Genomic DNA, 16,819 nt, shown 5'->3' on the forward strand with positions numbered 1-16,819 from the left:
AATAATTACGTACTGCCAAGTTGTGGGAGGAGGGGGGGATCCGGGCATGTCCTTCTCGCCTGTTTTCCCTACCCAGGCATTTTACCCCGTGAACTTTCGTCCGTGCCAATATTTCATAAAGACGCAATAAACTTGACGTCAAAGGATTAACAAAGCTGATGGAATAATTCCCCGCACTACTTCTGTTTCGTTAACTCTTTGGCGTCAAGTGCACACACACACACACACACACACACACACACACATACACACACACACACACACGCACACACACACATGCACACACACACACACACACACACACAAACATACACACACACACACACACACGCACACACTCACATGCACACACACATACACACACACGCACACGCACACGCATACACACACACACACACACACACACATGCACACACACACACACACACACATATATATATATATACATACATATATATATATATATATATATATATATACATGTATATATACATATATATGTATATATATAATATATATACATGTACATATCTGTATATTTATATATATTTTTATGGATACATAAATACACATATATATGTACATATATATATATATATATATATATATAAATATATACATATGTGTATATATATATATGTACACACACACACACACACACACACACACACACACACACACACACACACACACACACACACACACACACACATACCTTCGTACACTCCCTTGTACAACCACGAAATTAAACATGGTCGCCACCGTCAGGCTCTGATAAATATACACATACACACACACACACACACACACACACACACACACACACACACACACACATATATATATATATATATGTGTGTGTGTGTGTGTGTGTGTGTGTGTGTGTGTGTGTGTATGTGTGTGCGTGTGTGTGTGTGTGTGTGTGTGAGTGTGCATATATATAAATATATATATATATATATATATATGTGTGTGTGTGTGTGTGTGTGTGTGTGTGTGTGCTTATGTGTGTGTGTGTGTGTGTGTGTGTGTGTGTGTGTGTGTGTGTGTGTGTGTGTGTTGTGTGTGTGTGTGTGCGTAAGTACATTCCCGCAGATCACGCGGGATGCAATGCGTCCGCCGTGCAAAAACCCGGGAGGAAGTTTGTCCGGGGGCGAAAAGAGGCGGGAAGGAAAATGTTCAAGGAGCAGACACTCTTTACAGTGTATGTAAAAGATGTATGTAAAGTATGTATATAAATTATATGTAAAGTGTGTGTATAAAGGGTATGCAAAGTATGCATGGAAGGTTCTCTTCAGAAGAGAGTCGCGAATACAGTTAATAAGTTCTGTAGAGTACAAATGAAAGGATGCGTCGATAACGGAGGTAAAGGAAAGGGCTAATTAAAACAGGGGAAATGAATAATGATAATAATACAAAAACGTGGTAAGTGAGATCGCCACCAAACAGACAAAAGGAAGCCATGATGATACATGCAAATGAGGTCGAGATTCTGAACACAAGAAAAAAAAAAAAGGAGATATATATGCAGCATGTACTTAAATCGCGGATGTGAAGAGGGAGGATATTTATAAGGGAGTGTCTGTTTGTAATATCCTGATCACATGATGAATGTCTTTTCTTGTAAGCATTTGCTTTCTTATCAATAACATTAAGCAGTATGTATGTAAAATATTTTTATTCGAGATTTGTTTTATGCGTGTTGTCTTTTTTCAGAGCAGTTTTCTTTTCCAGGTCTGTCCTATGCGTCACTCAGTCCATGTTCAGTCCTGCCCTGCAAGCATTTTTTTTTCTTTTTTCACAGCATGAAGCAGTGCGTAATAAAAGTTATTTTCGAGATCTGTCCTCTGCATCACTCGTGTTATGTTGAAAATGATGCCAGCGCACCACAAAAAGGAAACGGAAAGTAATAATTACGCATACTGAGAATTATAATAAAGCTAAGAAATAACCAATGTGTTCAGTACTATTATGAGGTTCTTCTTAAAATGTCCCCCAGTCCTACATGGTCTCACAAACCGTGAAGAAAAGTAACATTTACAGCAAGCAATAGATGTTACAAAGGAAAAGTCAACAAAGCACGAAGAACTGTTATGACAGGGAAGATTTCACAGCCGTTTATGCAATTTGCCTTTCTCCCAAGAGGAAAATATTTTGTGAGCCGCAGAGGTACACTTACTAATGTTACAAGGTGCCGATCAGATTTCAAGCAACATTTATGCTTTCTAGCTGTTAGCTTTACGACCTAAAGCACTAAGGTCTAAACTTTCACCTCTACGAAAAATACGTGTTATTGTGTACGTAAAAAAAAAAAAAAAAAATTATTTGAAAATAAAAACATATAATTGATCTTTTGAAGGCAATTTCGATATGATGTATACATTAAGAAATGTGATATATTGTGTCAACATGACGTAACGTGAGTGCGACATACCCGGTGATGCCGTCATTAGCAGATCGGTACCGACTGACCATTGTATATGTGTATATATGTGTGTGTGTGTGTGTGTGTGTGTGTGTGTGTGTATAACAAGCCTCATTGCGGCATTGCATTGTTCAGTCTTTCATATATATATACACATATATATACATATATATATATATATATATAATGAATAGTTTTGGAAACAGTATAATCATTATCCTCTGAATTACGAAATGTTTATTGTTCAGAACATAACTGTAACGATGCATAAGTCACAAATCATGATTCGATTCTCAGCCTTGACAAAAGCAAAACAGTATATTTTTTAGTTACAAAAATCACAAGGAACTTCAAGTAGTGATCTTTGAAAATGTGTTTCCTGTTTGATCTGATCAACGATTTCTAAGAAACACAACGAAAGCTTTAGGATCAGCCAGTGTGTATTTCTCGTGTCTATAATTTTATATAATTTCTAGTCTCTAGTCTCTTTTAATTTGCAAATTTGTTACGTTCTTGATTTTTATATTGATTAGTACATTAAAGGCAACTCACTGCTTGAAGAGGATTTCATTTCAAGATGTCTCGTTGGCTGTGTAATGGAATGACCAAGAAAAATGCGAAACAGCGGTACAATTAACCGTTCATCATGAGGTGTTAAACATGGAATATCTCTCCCTCTATCTATCTATCTTTTGAACTATCTACAGACACATATATAAGTTTAGACATACACACACACACACACACACACACACACACACACACACACATATGTGTGTGTGTGTGTATATATATATATATGTATGTATGTATATATATATATATATATATATAGAGAGAGAGAGAGAGAGAGAGAGAGAGAGAGAGAGAGAGAGAGAGAGAGAGAGAGAGAGAGAGAGAGAGATAGAGATAATGATATATATATATATATATAGAGAGAGAGAGAGAGAGAGAGAGAGAGAGAGAGAGAGAGAGAGAGATAATCTACTACGTGTTTAAGTCTAACGCGATAATGTAAACAGTCCTCCTTCATTTAGCAACAGAAGGAAAATGTCCCAGCAACAGATAAAAAAAATTCAGGAAAAACAGGAATATCTCACAGCAGTTATCCATAAACGCACAAACACTGTACTTTGCTACAGTAGCTATCAATCTTAAATGAAGTATTGTATCATGGGTGAAAGAAATCGGAAAAATGCTACTATCATAAAATTCCCTAGTGAAGTTACGAAGTGTCTAATTCCCAATCTCGGCGAATAGTTAGCTCTGCTGGACGTTTTATAAGGAGGAGGACTAGTTTCGAGAACCGTATTTTACAAAAAAAAAACGATGGTCTTAGGGAAAATTGTTCAGGAGGAAAACAGAGGACAGGAATTACTGACGCCATGTGATGGAGGTCAGAAGACCTCTGGGCAGGGTTGCTAGAGTGTTTTTTTTTTAAGCTAATCAGCTTCGTGATTTTTCCGTGTGGTGAACTGATTCGGTGAGTAAGAAAACTGATCTACTTTCGTCTCTGCTTTCTTTTATACTAATATAAATACTTCATAGGTTGAAAAGTGTAAAGTTAATTCAATTGCCTACACTTCTAACGCAATCATGGAGCATCTGCTTGAGCCGACATCTATGGCCTTTCCGCTAATTTATGCTTGTTCACGAACTTAATATTCCAGCCATCACGTTCGGTAACGGTGCTCATATACTGCAAGGGTCTGTCCCCGGGTAGGCGGGAACAGAGGAGGATTCTCGTAACTCTGAATGAACATCAGTCCATTCAACTCAACAGGCGTTATTATTGAACTCGGATCGGAGCCATGTGCAAGTGCAGCATCCATTGTGCAAACTCGAGAGGCGGAAGCACGGCCGTTTGCGACAGCGAGGCGAAGGACAGCGGACACTGCGAATCCCACACTTCTCTCAGCATGCACTGGATGACAATGAATATCAGAGTCCATTCCGATGAATGGGCCAATTGCGGCAGCCACAGGAAGGGCCCGGCGAGGCTGTCTGTCGTGTTGCCACCAGCCGCCGGAGTGCTCTGAGGACGTGGCGGCGGCGAGGGTGCTAGGGTGAGCAACGTGCAACAGTGCGGCGGTGCGGGCGGATGCAAAGGTGGGCGTACATGTGGGTCACCAACTGCAGTCTAGATTGACGAAGATGGAAGAGAGAGAAACATCTGGCCCTCTTCCTCCCTGCGTGCCAGGCTCAGTGCAACCTGCAATGGGGATAATGATGTCAACAATAATGATGTAATATTGGTGAGGATAATGAGGAAGGTACTGATGATAATAAACTGATATTGACAAAAAGGGTTATCACAATGATAGGAACAGTGATGTAACAGCAACAACAATGCCAATGTTAAAGACTATACTAATAATGACAAATGCATTAATGGTGATAATTCGATTTTTGACAGAAATGCTAGTGATGAAAATGATGATAGTGGCAAGGATTATAACAAAGATGAAGATATATATATATAAGATAAAGAATAACAACACTACTATTTCACAAAGATAACAACAACAATAAAAATACCAGTAATGTTGATGATAGTTATGATGTTAATGGTAAGAACATATAGTAATAACAATGATAATGAATATGTTAATGTAGATAGTTATGATGTGATGATAAATTATAACATCAATAACAATAATTGTGGTAATAATGATAACGATAATGATGATGATGATCACTGGTAAAAATATTGATTAATAAAAATATTGATTGGTAAGAATGATAATAAGAATACTGATTGGTAAGAATATTAATATAAATATTGATAGTAGCACTTACGATGTGATTATGATAATAAGGAAGGGAATAATAGTAATATTATATAATTATGATTAATAACAATTGTATGAATAAGAGAGTGATGATAATGAGGGTGATAATAATAACAGAAACATAGAAATAGCAGTAATAATAAAAATGGTTGATAATAGTACAAATTGGTAAGGATATTGATACCGAGAGTAATAATGTCAGTGATACCAGTTTTGGTAATGATAATAACAATACCAATGGTAATGCAGTGGTTAAAAGGATAATAGTAATAAAGACATTGTAGTAATAACACTAATTAATTTTGACAATGATAGTAAGAAAATTAATGATATGATGATGGTAATAATATTGAAAACTATGATAATCACAAAGGTAATGATGATAATAATGGTAATAATAATGATAATAACACTGATAGTAATATAGACATTGTTGATAATGATAATAGTAATGGTTATAACAATAATAATAGCAATAGTGATAATAACAGTAACAGTAAGAATAGTAGTAATACAACTACTAATACTAATAATTGTAATAATAGCAGTAATTACAAAAGTGGAAATAATAAATTCAATAATAATGATGACGATAATGATGATGCAGTAGTAGTTACAATATTGATAGTGATAACAACAACAATAGTTATTGGCAGTATTTTAATCATTGCCGTAATTGTCACCATAATGTTAATTACTAACAATCCCAATACTACGTCTATTTACCGGGGTTGCTCGATATTTGGGAGCCTGATCAGTCAAACAGACAAACAAACAAACTTACATATGACTAAATAAAACATTTACGCACTTATTTTGAACTCTGATAAAATATATAATTATGCCTGCACATAAAGCATCTAACACCAAACAGAATTAACAGGTGGCAGGGGCTTTGTAAACGGGGTCAAACGCCCCCTCGGCCCAGTAGCGAGGTCAGTTATAATGATAATGATGTGGATGTTATTATTGTTATTGTTATTATTATCAGTTGATATTTTACTATCGTTTTTATTATTATTATCACTATTATCATTATCATCATTATTATTATTGTTATTATCATCATCATCATCATCATCATCATCATCATCATCATCATCATCTTCATCATCATCATCATCATCATTGTTATTATTACCATTATCATTATTGTAATTATTATTGCCATCATTATTATATGATAATAAAGGTCATAATAGTAATGATAATAATAAGGATAATAATAGATATGATAATAATAATCATGAAAATAATAACGGCGATAATGATAATACTGATAATGATAATAGTCAAATGATGATAATGATAATAATAATAATATGATAATAATAATAATAGTAGTAGAAATAATAATAATGATAATGATAATAATAATAACAATGGTAATAATAATAATAATAATAATAATAATAATAATTATAACAATAATAATAATAATAATAATAATAATAATAATAATAGTAATAATAACAATAATGATAACAACAACAACAACAACAACAACAATAATAATAATAATAATAATAATAATGATAATAATAATGATAATAATAATAAAGGATTAGTGAAGCTGATGATAGTAATGATAGTAATAAAGACACTACAACAATAAAAATATAAATAGAAATGATATTAATTACATTTGTAACATTAATGATAATAATAATAACAATAATAATGATAATGACAACGATCATAACAAAAACAACAATAACATGAATAATGATGGTAATGATAATAGTTATAATAATAGTGCTAATTATAATCATAATGATAATAATAATGGTAATGATAATAATTAAATAATAATAATGATGATAACAATATCAATAATGATATTACAATAATGATAATAATAGTAATAGTAATGGTGATAACAACAACAAAACAATAAGGACAATGATAATAATAATAATAATAATAATAATAATAACGATAATGATGGTAGTAATGATAATGATAACAATACTAACAATGATGATAACGATAACGATAATAATAACACTTCCATCAACATCATAACGGCAACAAAACGTCACAAGCAGCTTAGGCAAAACAGAAGCTTTGATTCTCTTGGAAAAGCTTAAATGTCGATGATGGTTTAAAGCACAATAATTGTGACTATCAACAAAACAAGTGTAGTGTGAATAGCCATAAAAACAAATACATTGTGAATAATTTCGTTTACAATAGTTATCCCTTGAAACCAAAATAACGCTTTCTGTTACCAATAAAAATGACTTAATAGCATTAATTCAATAAGTTTTGATACTATAATTGTATGTTTTTGATAACGAAAAAATACAAGAAAATTATTTACAACACCAAAAGTTCGATTAAAAGAGTAAAAGCGAGAAAAGTTTATAAAAGAGAACCATTAGCGTCACCAATGTTGTTTTCGCTCCTTCTTCGTGAGAGTCCTCGGGCGTGAACACAACCGCCGTGAGTCTCGACAATTTTCGTTTTTGTGGCCCCGCGTACTGCTTGTGTGTGTGATTTAACTGGACCATTGCCATTTTGGAATATCGCTTGTATTGCTGAGCGGTTTTCGGGGAGGTTATGTCGTTACGGAAAGTAGATGAAAGGAGATGTAAAAATGAAGTGTGTTGGGTGTCGAGGGGGAGAGGATGTAAACATTCCCCGGACCGTGGAAACCTGCAGATAACATGTGACTTTATTTCGCTGATGTTAAGAGCTGTTCGATCGTAATTCTGTTAGCGGATTGGTGCTCGCTCGAATTCTAGGGTAGATATATATATGTCGATAATTACAAACGGGTGCGTTATGCTGTAATAGCCACATTGTACGGTTTGTCACTTTGAACTCGTGGTTATCTGGTTCTTCGTCCAGGACGTGGTTGGAGATCTTCCAAAGTGCATTATTCGTTAAAGTTTTTATTCTAACTACGATTAGAGTGAAGTTTAGAAATATCATTATTCAAATATTCTTCCGATTTCAAGTGATCAGTGTCGTAAAATTTTAAGCACGAGATATTCCTAAGGGCTTTATTTTCTTCGTTTGTCTGCTTAGGTCTTTACCGGTTTGTCTTTTCAAGCATATTTCGAATATTTCTCTAGGGTTATATATCTTTAACATCGTTCGTTATAGCAGTTCGTTTGTAAATATTGAAAAAAATAAAAAATCAGACCTGGTAAATCTGTTATGAAGGAAGAATGTTCTTAAATGAAAGATATATTCCTGTTGATGTAAATGAACAGGGAATATCTAGTAATTTTGAACAGGCAATATTGTGCAAAAAAACAAACAAACAAACAATCTAATGACAAAACATTGAATGGCTTTCATGATTTAGTTTGTTTATACTATTTTAGTTTGGTTTCTATCCTAGGTGATTCTGTTTTCCCTAGTCAAGATGTCTTGTTACACCCTATATACAAGGGTAGCACATGTTATGTTAATGATCAGTTATCAAGTAATTGAAATTCATGGTCTCGTGGATTTGGTCAATGAATGTAGATCTAAAGACTCGTGAATGTATAAAGATTATGGTTGTCATTAAATAAAGCAACCTTAAATGTACCAGCATTGAATACAATTTGAGGATTCTTTCAGACTTGGGAGTACGAAACCTACTGGGGTCCAGGTGGAGCAACTCTGTGTCTGTTTTAGGTTAGGTGGGGCTTATGATTATTTCCCTAACCAATTGGTGACGGGTATAGAAAACTAAAACTAAAAATTAAAAACTACGCGCTTGAGTTCGTTACATCAAGCCGAATTACTGCCTCAGAGCATTTTGGCGCGCTGCCGCCGCGGACAGCCGCACGCCACATTTCAAGTGGTTTGTTATCTAGCCTATAGGCGTGACCCGTCGGGAAGGGGATAAAATTAATCAAAGGATGAATTGGGTATTAATAAGCTTTTTCGAAAGTTGATGTTATACCCGTAGGCCATTGATGATGGCCTACAGGTATAACAGTACTGACATAATCATATGAGGATTGTTGGCTGCATTTGATATTGCATTAATCAAAATCCTTGTCTAGCCACAGTACAGATAATTTTCAAAGAAGTTTGTATTTTTAACCAAAAAGTAGGTTACAGTATGGATGCACTTGCCAGAGACTAAGTCCCTAATTCTGTTGCCAAATTTACTCATTTATCTAAGTTCCTATTACTAGCATCACCTTTGGGCACTGTAGAAGGGGAAGGGGGGGGGACCTCTACACCCCAACACTCCCTGGGGAACAATGTTTTCACTTCGTCATGCTAAGCATGGCATGGGAGCACAGAGTGGACTCAAGTTTGTGGGCTGAGCTTTCTGCAGTCATTTTCCTATATAGCATTACTCTTCCTGTCTGAAGATTATTTCATGTAAAATGACCCAACTTTTAATCCCCTACAAGAATAACATCTTCGATTTGCGCTACCTTAGTGTGTCCATTCTGTAAAGCTTAACCCACCATGTTATTCCAATGGTGCCGGGTATCATAATTCTGGTGATTTCTGGCAATGTGCAGAAGCTGTGTGCGGGAGTTCACTATATGTAGCAAACTTCCTGCTCCACACACTAGCATGCTGCCATATGGCTATAACCCACAGACCACGTCTGAAAGGGATATATCTGAGTATACAATATTTGTTACGAAAAATGGAAAAGTAAAGGACTTGAGTCAAACTTCAGAATATAAATTGGGGAAAGTCTAAAAATTATAAACATGCAAAATTTTAGATCACTGTATGATGCACTACACCAGTGCATCAACATTTCTAAGGTTAATCTGAGTAAATTGTTATAGTACGGATGCACTAAGCTAGGGCAAATTAATGATATTCTTGTAGAGGACAAAGTAGAAGTTGTCAGTATAAGAAATCATCTGCAGACATGAAAGGTAGCCTTGCAAATAAAGGGGGGGAACATCATGGCAATTGCTGCTCACAGCCTAAGTCCAATTGGTGCTCCTTAGTTTCAGCTCTTTGTTGCCATAGATAAGAAGGTGAAGTCACTGTTTAACAAGTTGATGTTGAGGAGCAGAGCCCCCATTAACCCTCGCTTTGAGCAGTGCCCAAAAGGTATGCCAGTCATGGCAGCTTAGATTGCGGAATAAATTTTGTGACATGGAGTGGGGACTTGATCTCTGGGGAGTGCATCTATGCTGTAATTCCCAAAATTGTACTTAAATTTGCTAACCTCCTAACCTTTCTATAGCTATAGAAAGCGATGAATGTAGCTGCTTATTTGCCTTGAGATCGTCCACAAAATGGGGTCTCTCTTGGCTAAGTGGAGGATCTGTTGGTTTTGCATCTCTCTAATTACTTATGATATTATTCGTATGTATGCTGGTTGTGAGAATAAAAAAAAAAAAAAAATGGTTAATGTTACCAAAAGCAATGCACAGAGAGGGAAATACACACTGCCATCTTGTAGAGTAATAGGCAATACTAGTACAGTTGCATTGGCCTCCTATTTACCGTGAAATGACAGAAATAAGTGCTGCACCGCTCCACAACGCCCTCACGCTGTCAAAGTTCTTACTGTCGCATTTTCTCTAATTTGGCATGAAGTGCTCAGAAAGGGGGGGGGGGGATAAGGGGCTTGCCCTCATGTCTAGGTGAAAAATAGAAGGTAGGGTAGGTTTGGAGTTTTGGGTTTGCATGATAGCCTGGATTTTAGACTTCGTCTCTGGATGATGCATTGTCCTCGGTAACAATTGCCAAAAAAGTTGGTTATCTCTTACATGGACACTCACCAGAGACCAAGGCCCAAACTCCACATCATATATATATAATTTTTTTTATTAACCCCATACCGACAAACCACTCATTCAGGCGTCATAACAAACCGTTCAATCTGTGGAGTGCGGCTGTATGCAGCGGTAAAGCGCTAAGAGCTTGATATAGCGAAATCCCGCATTTAAAGTTGGCTTGTTACCATCACACTTTAGAGCGTTTTTTTTCTTTCTTTTTCTTCATCCATTGGTAAGGGATTAATCATCTAAATCTTTTTGAACCAGTTGTGCCATGGCAATCATCCCAAAAAATCCTGCCATTATGCTTATGTGAGCAGCCGCTCTAGTGGGTGGCTGCTCGTAGGTCTGGTTTATGCGAACATGTTTGTGCAGTGACAAGACTATGCATCTTATTTGCAGAGTTATTTACTTGTGATATTGTTGAAATATTCAGGTATTGAAAATTTAAAAAAACTCTACGCTCTGGAGAACGGCGGCAACGCTCCGACTCTGAGCGCGTGAATTCGGTACATCAAGCCGAATCATTGCCTCGGGGCGCTTTGGCGCGTCGCCGCGGCGGACAGCCGCACGCCACATTTTGAGCGTATTGTTATGATGCCTATAGGCGTGACCCGACGCCATTGGGTTAAGCAGTATCCATAGGAAATGGTATTGAGTCATGATAATGGGAAGAGCATGAAAGTTATTGGTGTACATTTTGCAAACTACATAGCAACTGCTAGCATATTGAAAAAAAAATTCTTGATTCTTTTTCAACTTTATACTGTTTTAAAATGTCAGTTGAGAATTTATTTAATGTTGATATTTTTCTTGTATTTACTTTGATATATTATTTCCTTTCCAGATCATGTCGGGAGGATTAAGTGTTATGGCTTTGGAAGAGAATGATGTGACGCGGTTCCTGGCCGCGTCCACTCATCTCGGATCCAGCAACATGAACTACCAAATGGAACAATATGTTTTCAAGCGTCGCCAGGATGGTAAACATTTTTTCTTTTTCTCATTTTAATGTGTTGCTATACATAAAGGACAAATTCATACAATCTAAAGAATTTTTTTTTTAGTAAGAAGACATAAGGGGCCTTTCGTCTTGGCCTACTAGTTTCCTAATATTACTTGATATTTGTTAACTTACAGGTGTGCACATCATTCATCTGCGCAAGACATACGAGAAGATCTTGCTGGCTGCCCGTGCCATTGCAGCCATTGAGAACCCAGCAGATGTGTACACCATCTCTTCCCGCCCCATGGGCCAGCGTGCTGTGCTGAAGTTTGCCCGTTATACTGGCGCAACCCCCATTGCAGGCCGCTTCACCCCAGGAGCCTTCACCAATCAGATTCAGGTGATTTGAGAAAAGATGTAGAACCAGACAGGATGGCAAATATGATTATCTATATATCTGATCAGACGTTTTAAAGAATTCACATTAATTCACTTTTTATTTTTCAGGCTGCTTTCCGTGAGCCTCGTCTCCTTGTGGTGACTGATCCCATCTCAGACAGGCAGCCAATTACTGAGGCTTCCTATGTCAGCATTCCAGTTATTGCTTTCTGCAATACGGACTCCCCACTTCGCTATGTTGACATTGCCATTCCTTGCAACAACAGGGTAAGTTATTAGCTTCAGTTGTACTTGTGACTTGTGCTTTGGGAAGATACATTCTCAGATATTCTGGATTATCAATTTTTATATTAAATTACAGAACCCACTGCACTGAGATGTATTTTTTAATACAGTATTTGCTGGAATCCCCCACCCCCCACACACACAAATACTTAGAATAGACTAGGCACTGTACTGACTTCATAAAGACCGGTACTGGTCATTTACAGGATTTAATTTAGGTGTAGTATAAGTTTGGGAATTTATGAAATAATGGGTCAAATTATGGGTAATTTATTTCACCCAATGTTGCCGGGCATGGCATGTACATACATGCCATGCCCACTGTGAGTTTACTTTGTTTTTACACATAGATGGCTACACTTGTACGAAGTCCCCAATCAGCCTATTATGAGTACTACGGGTCTTGCCTGTTTACCCTTTTCCTTGATTTTCGAGAATATTTTATCTTGTATTGCTGTTACTAATTGCAAACAAGTTTTTCCTGTCAATTCTAGGTAAGGTGAAATTGGGTAAGGTCACAAGGTTTACTAATTGACTCCTTTGTGGCTAAGCACAGGCAGAGCCATGTGTGTGCAGACATTTCTCACACACACACACACACACACACACACACACACACACACACACACACACACACACACACACACACACACACACACACACACACACACACTAAAGAGCACAGGATTTTCCCAGCATTATTGGGTTAAAAATGGGTTTCCTGATTATTCCATAATTATAGATTGTAGTGTCAAAGGACCTACATGCCATCTGTTGACCTGGTAGTCCTCTGGCCAACCCCACACACATCATTGCCAATAATTTTCTATTTCTATTATATCAAGTATTGTGGAAGAGAGACCTTAGGCTATTTTTGTCCACTGCTTTCAACAGTTCTATTGGGGTGGTTTCTTGTTCTCCTAGCTCAGGCTGCAGTTTTTGAACTATGGAGGTGGAATAAGTCGTGTATGATTTTTATAAGAAATGTAATTTTCTTAAAATCAATCCTATGTAGCCAGTCCACCAATAACTCAGATTAATAAATTCAGTTTTAGAAAATTGTTCTCGAGATCTAAGAAAAGGGTAAATGTTTTGAAGAAGCTACTCCCCCCAAAATTCTCCTCAGCAAATCCCCTCAAATATTAATGTAGTGATGATCTTTAGCCTTTTAGGCAAATCGAGGAGAGAAGGTGTACAGTAGTGCATACTGCTACTTGCCAAGTGATATTATTTATTTTATTTTATTTTTTGGGGTGGGCTTGTAAGGTGTGCAAGACATCCTGGCAGTTGGGGCACACTTGAGATGAACCATCACCTGGCATCTTCGGTTGTCCATTAGGATGCGACATGTAACCTACTGCCAATGGGTTGAAATGTGTTGATTTGTGAGAATAGACTTCAGTGACGCATTTTTGGCAATTACTCTCGTCTTTTTCCAGAGCCCCCACTCCATTGGTCTTATGTGGTGGATGTTGGCCCGTGAGGTTCTTCGTCTGCGTGGAACCATCTCCCGCAACCTGCCATGGGAGACAGATGTCATGCCTGATCTGTTCTTCTACAGGTGAGTTTCTTCAAGCTTAGTTACAAGCAAAGGTACAAAGTAATCTTTAAATGGTAGGTTTGGCAATATAGAGTTAATGCAAAAGAGGTAATTTTACAGAATGTTTTGCCGAATGTGCAAATATTTAATACAGGCATTATAATAGACTTGTGAACAAAGTTCACTTGAACAGGTTACAGATAGAAGTACCGATGTTCACTTAATGTCTTTATTTTACAAATAGTACTCATCCTTTATATATTGGGAAGACCATACTGTTGGAATATAACTAATTGGGTTGACACCATAGATCATTACATAACATTTCACTTACCTAGTTTTGCTTTATGAAAATTCCAGGAACAAACAAAAATTAAATTAAATCTACCCATTTTTATGAAATTTGGATTTTAGATCTTCTTTTAAAGCAACTTCAAACATTAATATAATTGTTGTTGGACATCACTGCTACATAATTGTATGATAAAAGATTAAATTCTTATTTTGAGGTTTTGTTGGTGGTGATGAAAAATCTAAATACCAGGTACACTTTCTAGATCCCTAATAGAAACTATAGATCAAGATTTTTAATTTCCCAGATCTCTAGCATTTTGTTATCCTAAAACTAATAACAATCTCATTGAATCCTCATTGAAACGATGCAAATTCCATTAGAATATCTTAATTATTAATACGTCAGAGAATGTAAAATTGAGTTTTTAGAATAATAGGTCACAAGTTGCACCCCCACAGTTTGCCACGTGGGTGTCTCCTCCCCTTCACTTTTCTTCTCTTCCACCCCCCCCCCCCCCTGTTCCGAAATTTTATATGGTATACACAGGACATTTTGGAGCATGTACATTAAAGTGGGTCCCCTTTTAGTAAATTACATATTGGTAAAGATTTCAACAGCAGTAAATGCATGACTGCTGTGCTTCTTAATTTTAGTGGACTTCAAGCAGTTTCCAAAGTAATAGTCGTATGCTTAAAGATTATGGCATGCACTTGAAATAGAATCCTTTATTAATGAAAAGTTCCACAAAAAGCAATGGTCTGCCAAAATAAAGCATATAGATACTGAACAATGTATTATTGCAACTGACAGTCCTGCAGCTATCGAAAAAACATGCAGCAAAGATTTTAAGATGAGAATATTGTTAGGAATTGATTTGCATCACACATTCTTTAGCATATGACTATGAGTGGGTTAGCAAGTTCCCAAGAATACATACTGGTCAGTTTGGGATCTTTTATACATGTACCATTAAGTTGCTTTGATGTTCATATTGCCATAAGTAACAGTACAGATTATCAGTACTGCCCAGTGAGATACTCAATAGCTTTACTATTCCAGTTTGAGTAGCCTGATAACTAGTTAAAATTTTGAAAGGGATGTAAATGCATACAAGTGTACATCTGGTTCATTGGTATTGAGCATAATACACACTTTAATATCATCCGTGGCAAAGTGGTAGTGATTTGGTAAGGGGGATGGCTTTTTTCTGCCTTGGTATGACAAGTTTAGTGAGCGTGGTTTTGTATTGCAGCTTTTTAAGAGGGTTTCCCCACTTGCATCTGGGGGCTTGCTTTTCCTAATTATTCTAGTTATTGTGAAATTCTGGATATTCCTGAGGTCTATCATATTCCTGTCCAGAACCTATTTTATTGATTTTAGGCATTTTCCAATACTACACCTGACACAACACCTGATAGTTCTGGTAGAAATGCTGGCTGGCTTGTTATTACAACCTGATTATTAGGTAATTTCTGAAGGTAGATGGAGATGCACCTCCACTGGTTGCTAAAAGTAGTTTGTTGGGATGAGGGGTGGGGGAGTAGTAGCATATATAAAGATTGTAAAGACTTTACTAGTTTCTTACCTCTGAAAGGTAAACGCAAGATTTTCTTGTAATGAAGTCTTGATTTTTTAATTTTTTTTTTTTTACAGGGATGCTGAAGAGCAAGAGAAGGAAGAAGCCGCCAAGGCTGAGGCCGCCAAGGCTGAGGCCGAGGCCGCCAAGGTGGAGACTCCCGCCACCGAGAACTGGGGCGCTGACGCGAACGATCCCGATGCCGTAGCTGCTGCTGCCGGTGCTACTGCTGCTGCTCCCGTGGCCGCCGCCGCTGCTGTTGTTGCTACTGCTGCTGCCCCCGTGGCTGCCACTGCTGCTGTTGCTGCTGCTGCTGCACCAGCAGCTACTGTTGATGACTGGGGTCAGACTGTAAGTGTTTGTCAAAGGTTAAACGTTTTCTTTGATTTACAGGAAATCTTTTATTCCCTTCATCTTTGTAAATAGCCATCTACTGTTTATTATAGTGGGTTAATCTCCATTCTTTTCAGGGTGATGATTGGGCTGCTGCACCAGTTACTGGAGCTGGTGATGACTGGGGAGGCGCAGCTGATGGACCCAACTGGTAAACAGAAATAAATAATAGCTGCTGTGATACTTCTTTAATTTACCTTGTATTTGGGAGACGAGCCTTGGAAATAAAGAAGTCTCTGGAGAGATGACAGCTTGATATGAAGTTGCTTGTGATTCAAACCGATTTTGCCAAACAGCTTTTGCAATTCCAAAGTCAAAGAACAAAATACAAATAGACAAAGGACCAGCAAGAAAATAACGTCTAGTACTTGATATAGGTAGCTATCCGTTCAAATTGTCCTGCACACGTTTTAGCCTTATTTTACGGGAGGCCTAACAGGAAGCACGCCGATGAGATTTT

The 16,819-nt window shown here is 37.0% G+C and overlaps 1 protein-coding gene across 1 annotated transcript; it reads left to right on the plus strand.

The window, feature by feature from the left end:
• The first annotated feature begins 7,589 nt into the window (after positions 1-7,589).
• Positions 7,590-16,540, plus strand: LOC125038216 (40S ribosomal protein SA-like). Its single transcript, XM_047631630.1, has 7 exons — positions 7,590-7,662; positions 11,773-11,908; positions 12,066-12,271; positions 12,379-12,537; positions 13,995-14,116; positions 16,044-16,317; positions 16,437-16,540. Exons 2-7 carry the CDS (start codon positions 11,776-11,778, stop codon positions 16,512-16,514), a joined length of 972 nt encoding a protein of 323 aa, XP_047487586.1. The 5' UTR covers positions 7,590-7,662; positions 11,773-11,775; the 3' UTR covers positions 16,515-16,540.
• Positions 16,541-16,819: the final 279 nt, after the last annotated feature.

Source organism: Penaeus chinensis, chromosome 24, assembly GCF_019202785.1.
Source record: "Penaeus chinensis breed Huanghai No. 1 chromosome 24, ASM1920278v2, whole genome shotgun sequence".
In the NCBI taxonomy this organism is placed as follows: domain Eukaryota; kingdom Metazoa; phylum Arthropoda; class Malacostraca; order Decapoda; family Penaeidae; genus Penaeus; species Penaeus chinensis.

Bases quoted from the DNA above. Each gene is read 5' to 3' on its own strand.
- LOC125038216 (XM_047631630.1), top strand. From the start codon at position 11,776: ATGTCGGGAGGATTAAGTGTTATGGCTTTGGAAGAGAATGATGTGACG. The intron at 12,538-13,994 runs GTAAGTTATTAG...GTCTTTTTCCAG, and splicing joins CCATTCCTTGCAACAACAGG to AGCCCCCACTCCATTGGTCT. The intron at 14,117-16,043 runs GTGAGTTTCTTC...TTTTTTTTACAG, and splicing joins CCTGATCTGTTCTTCTACAG to GGATGCTGAAGAGCAAGAGA.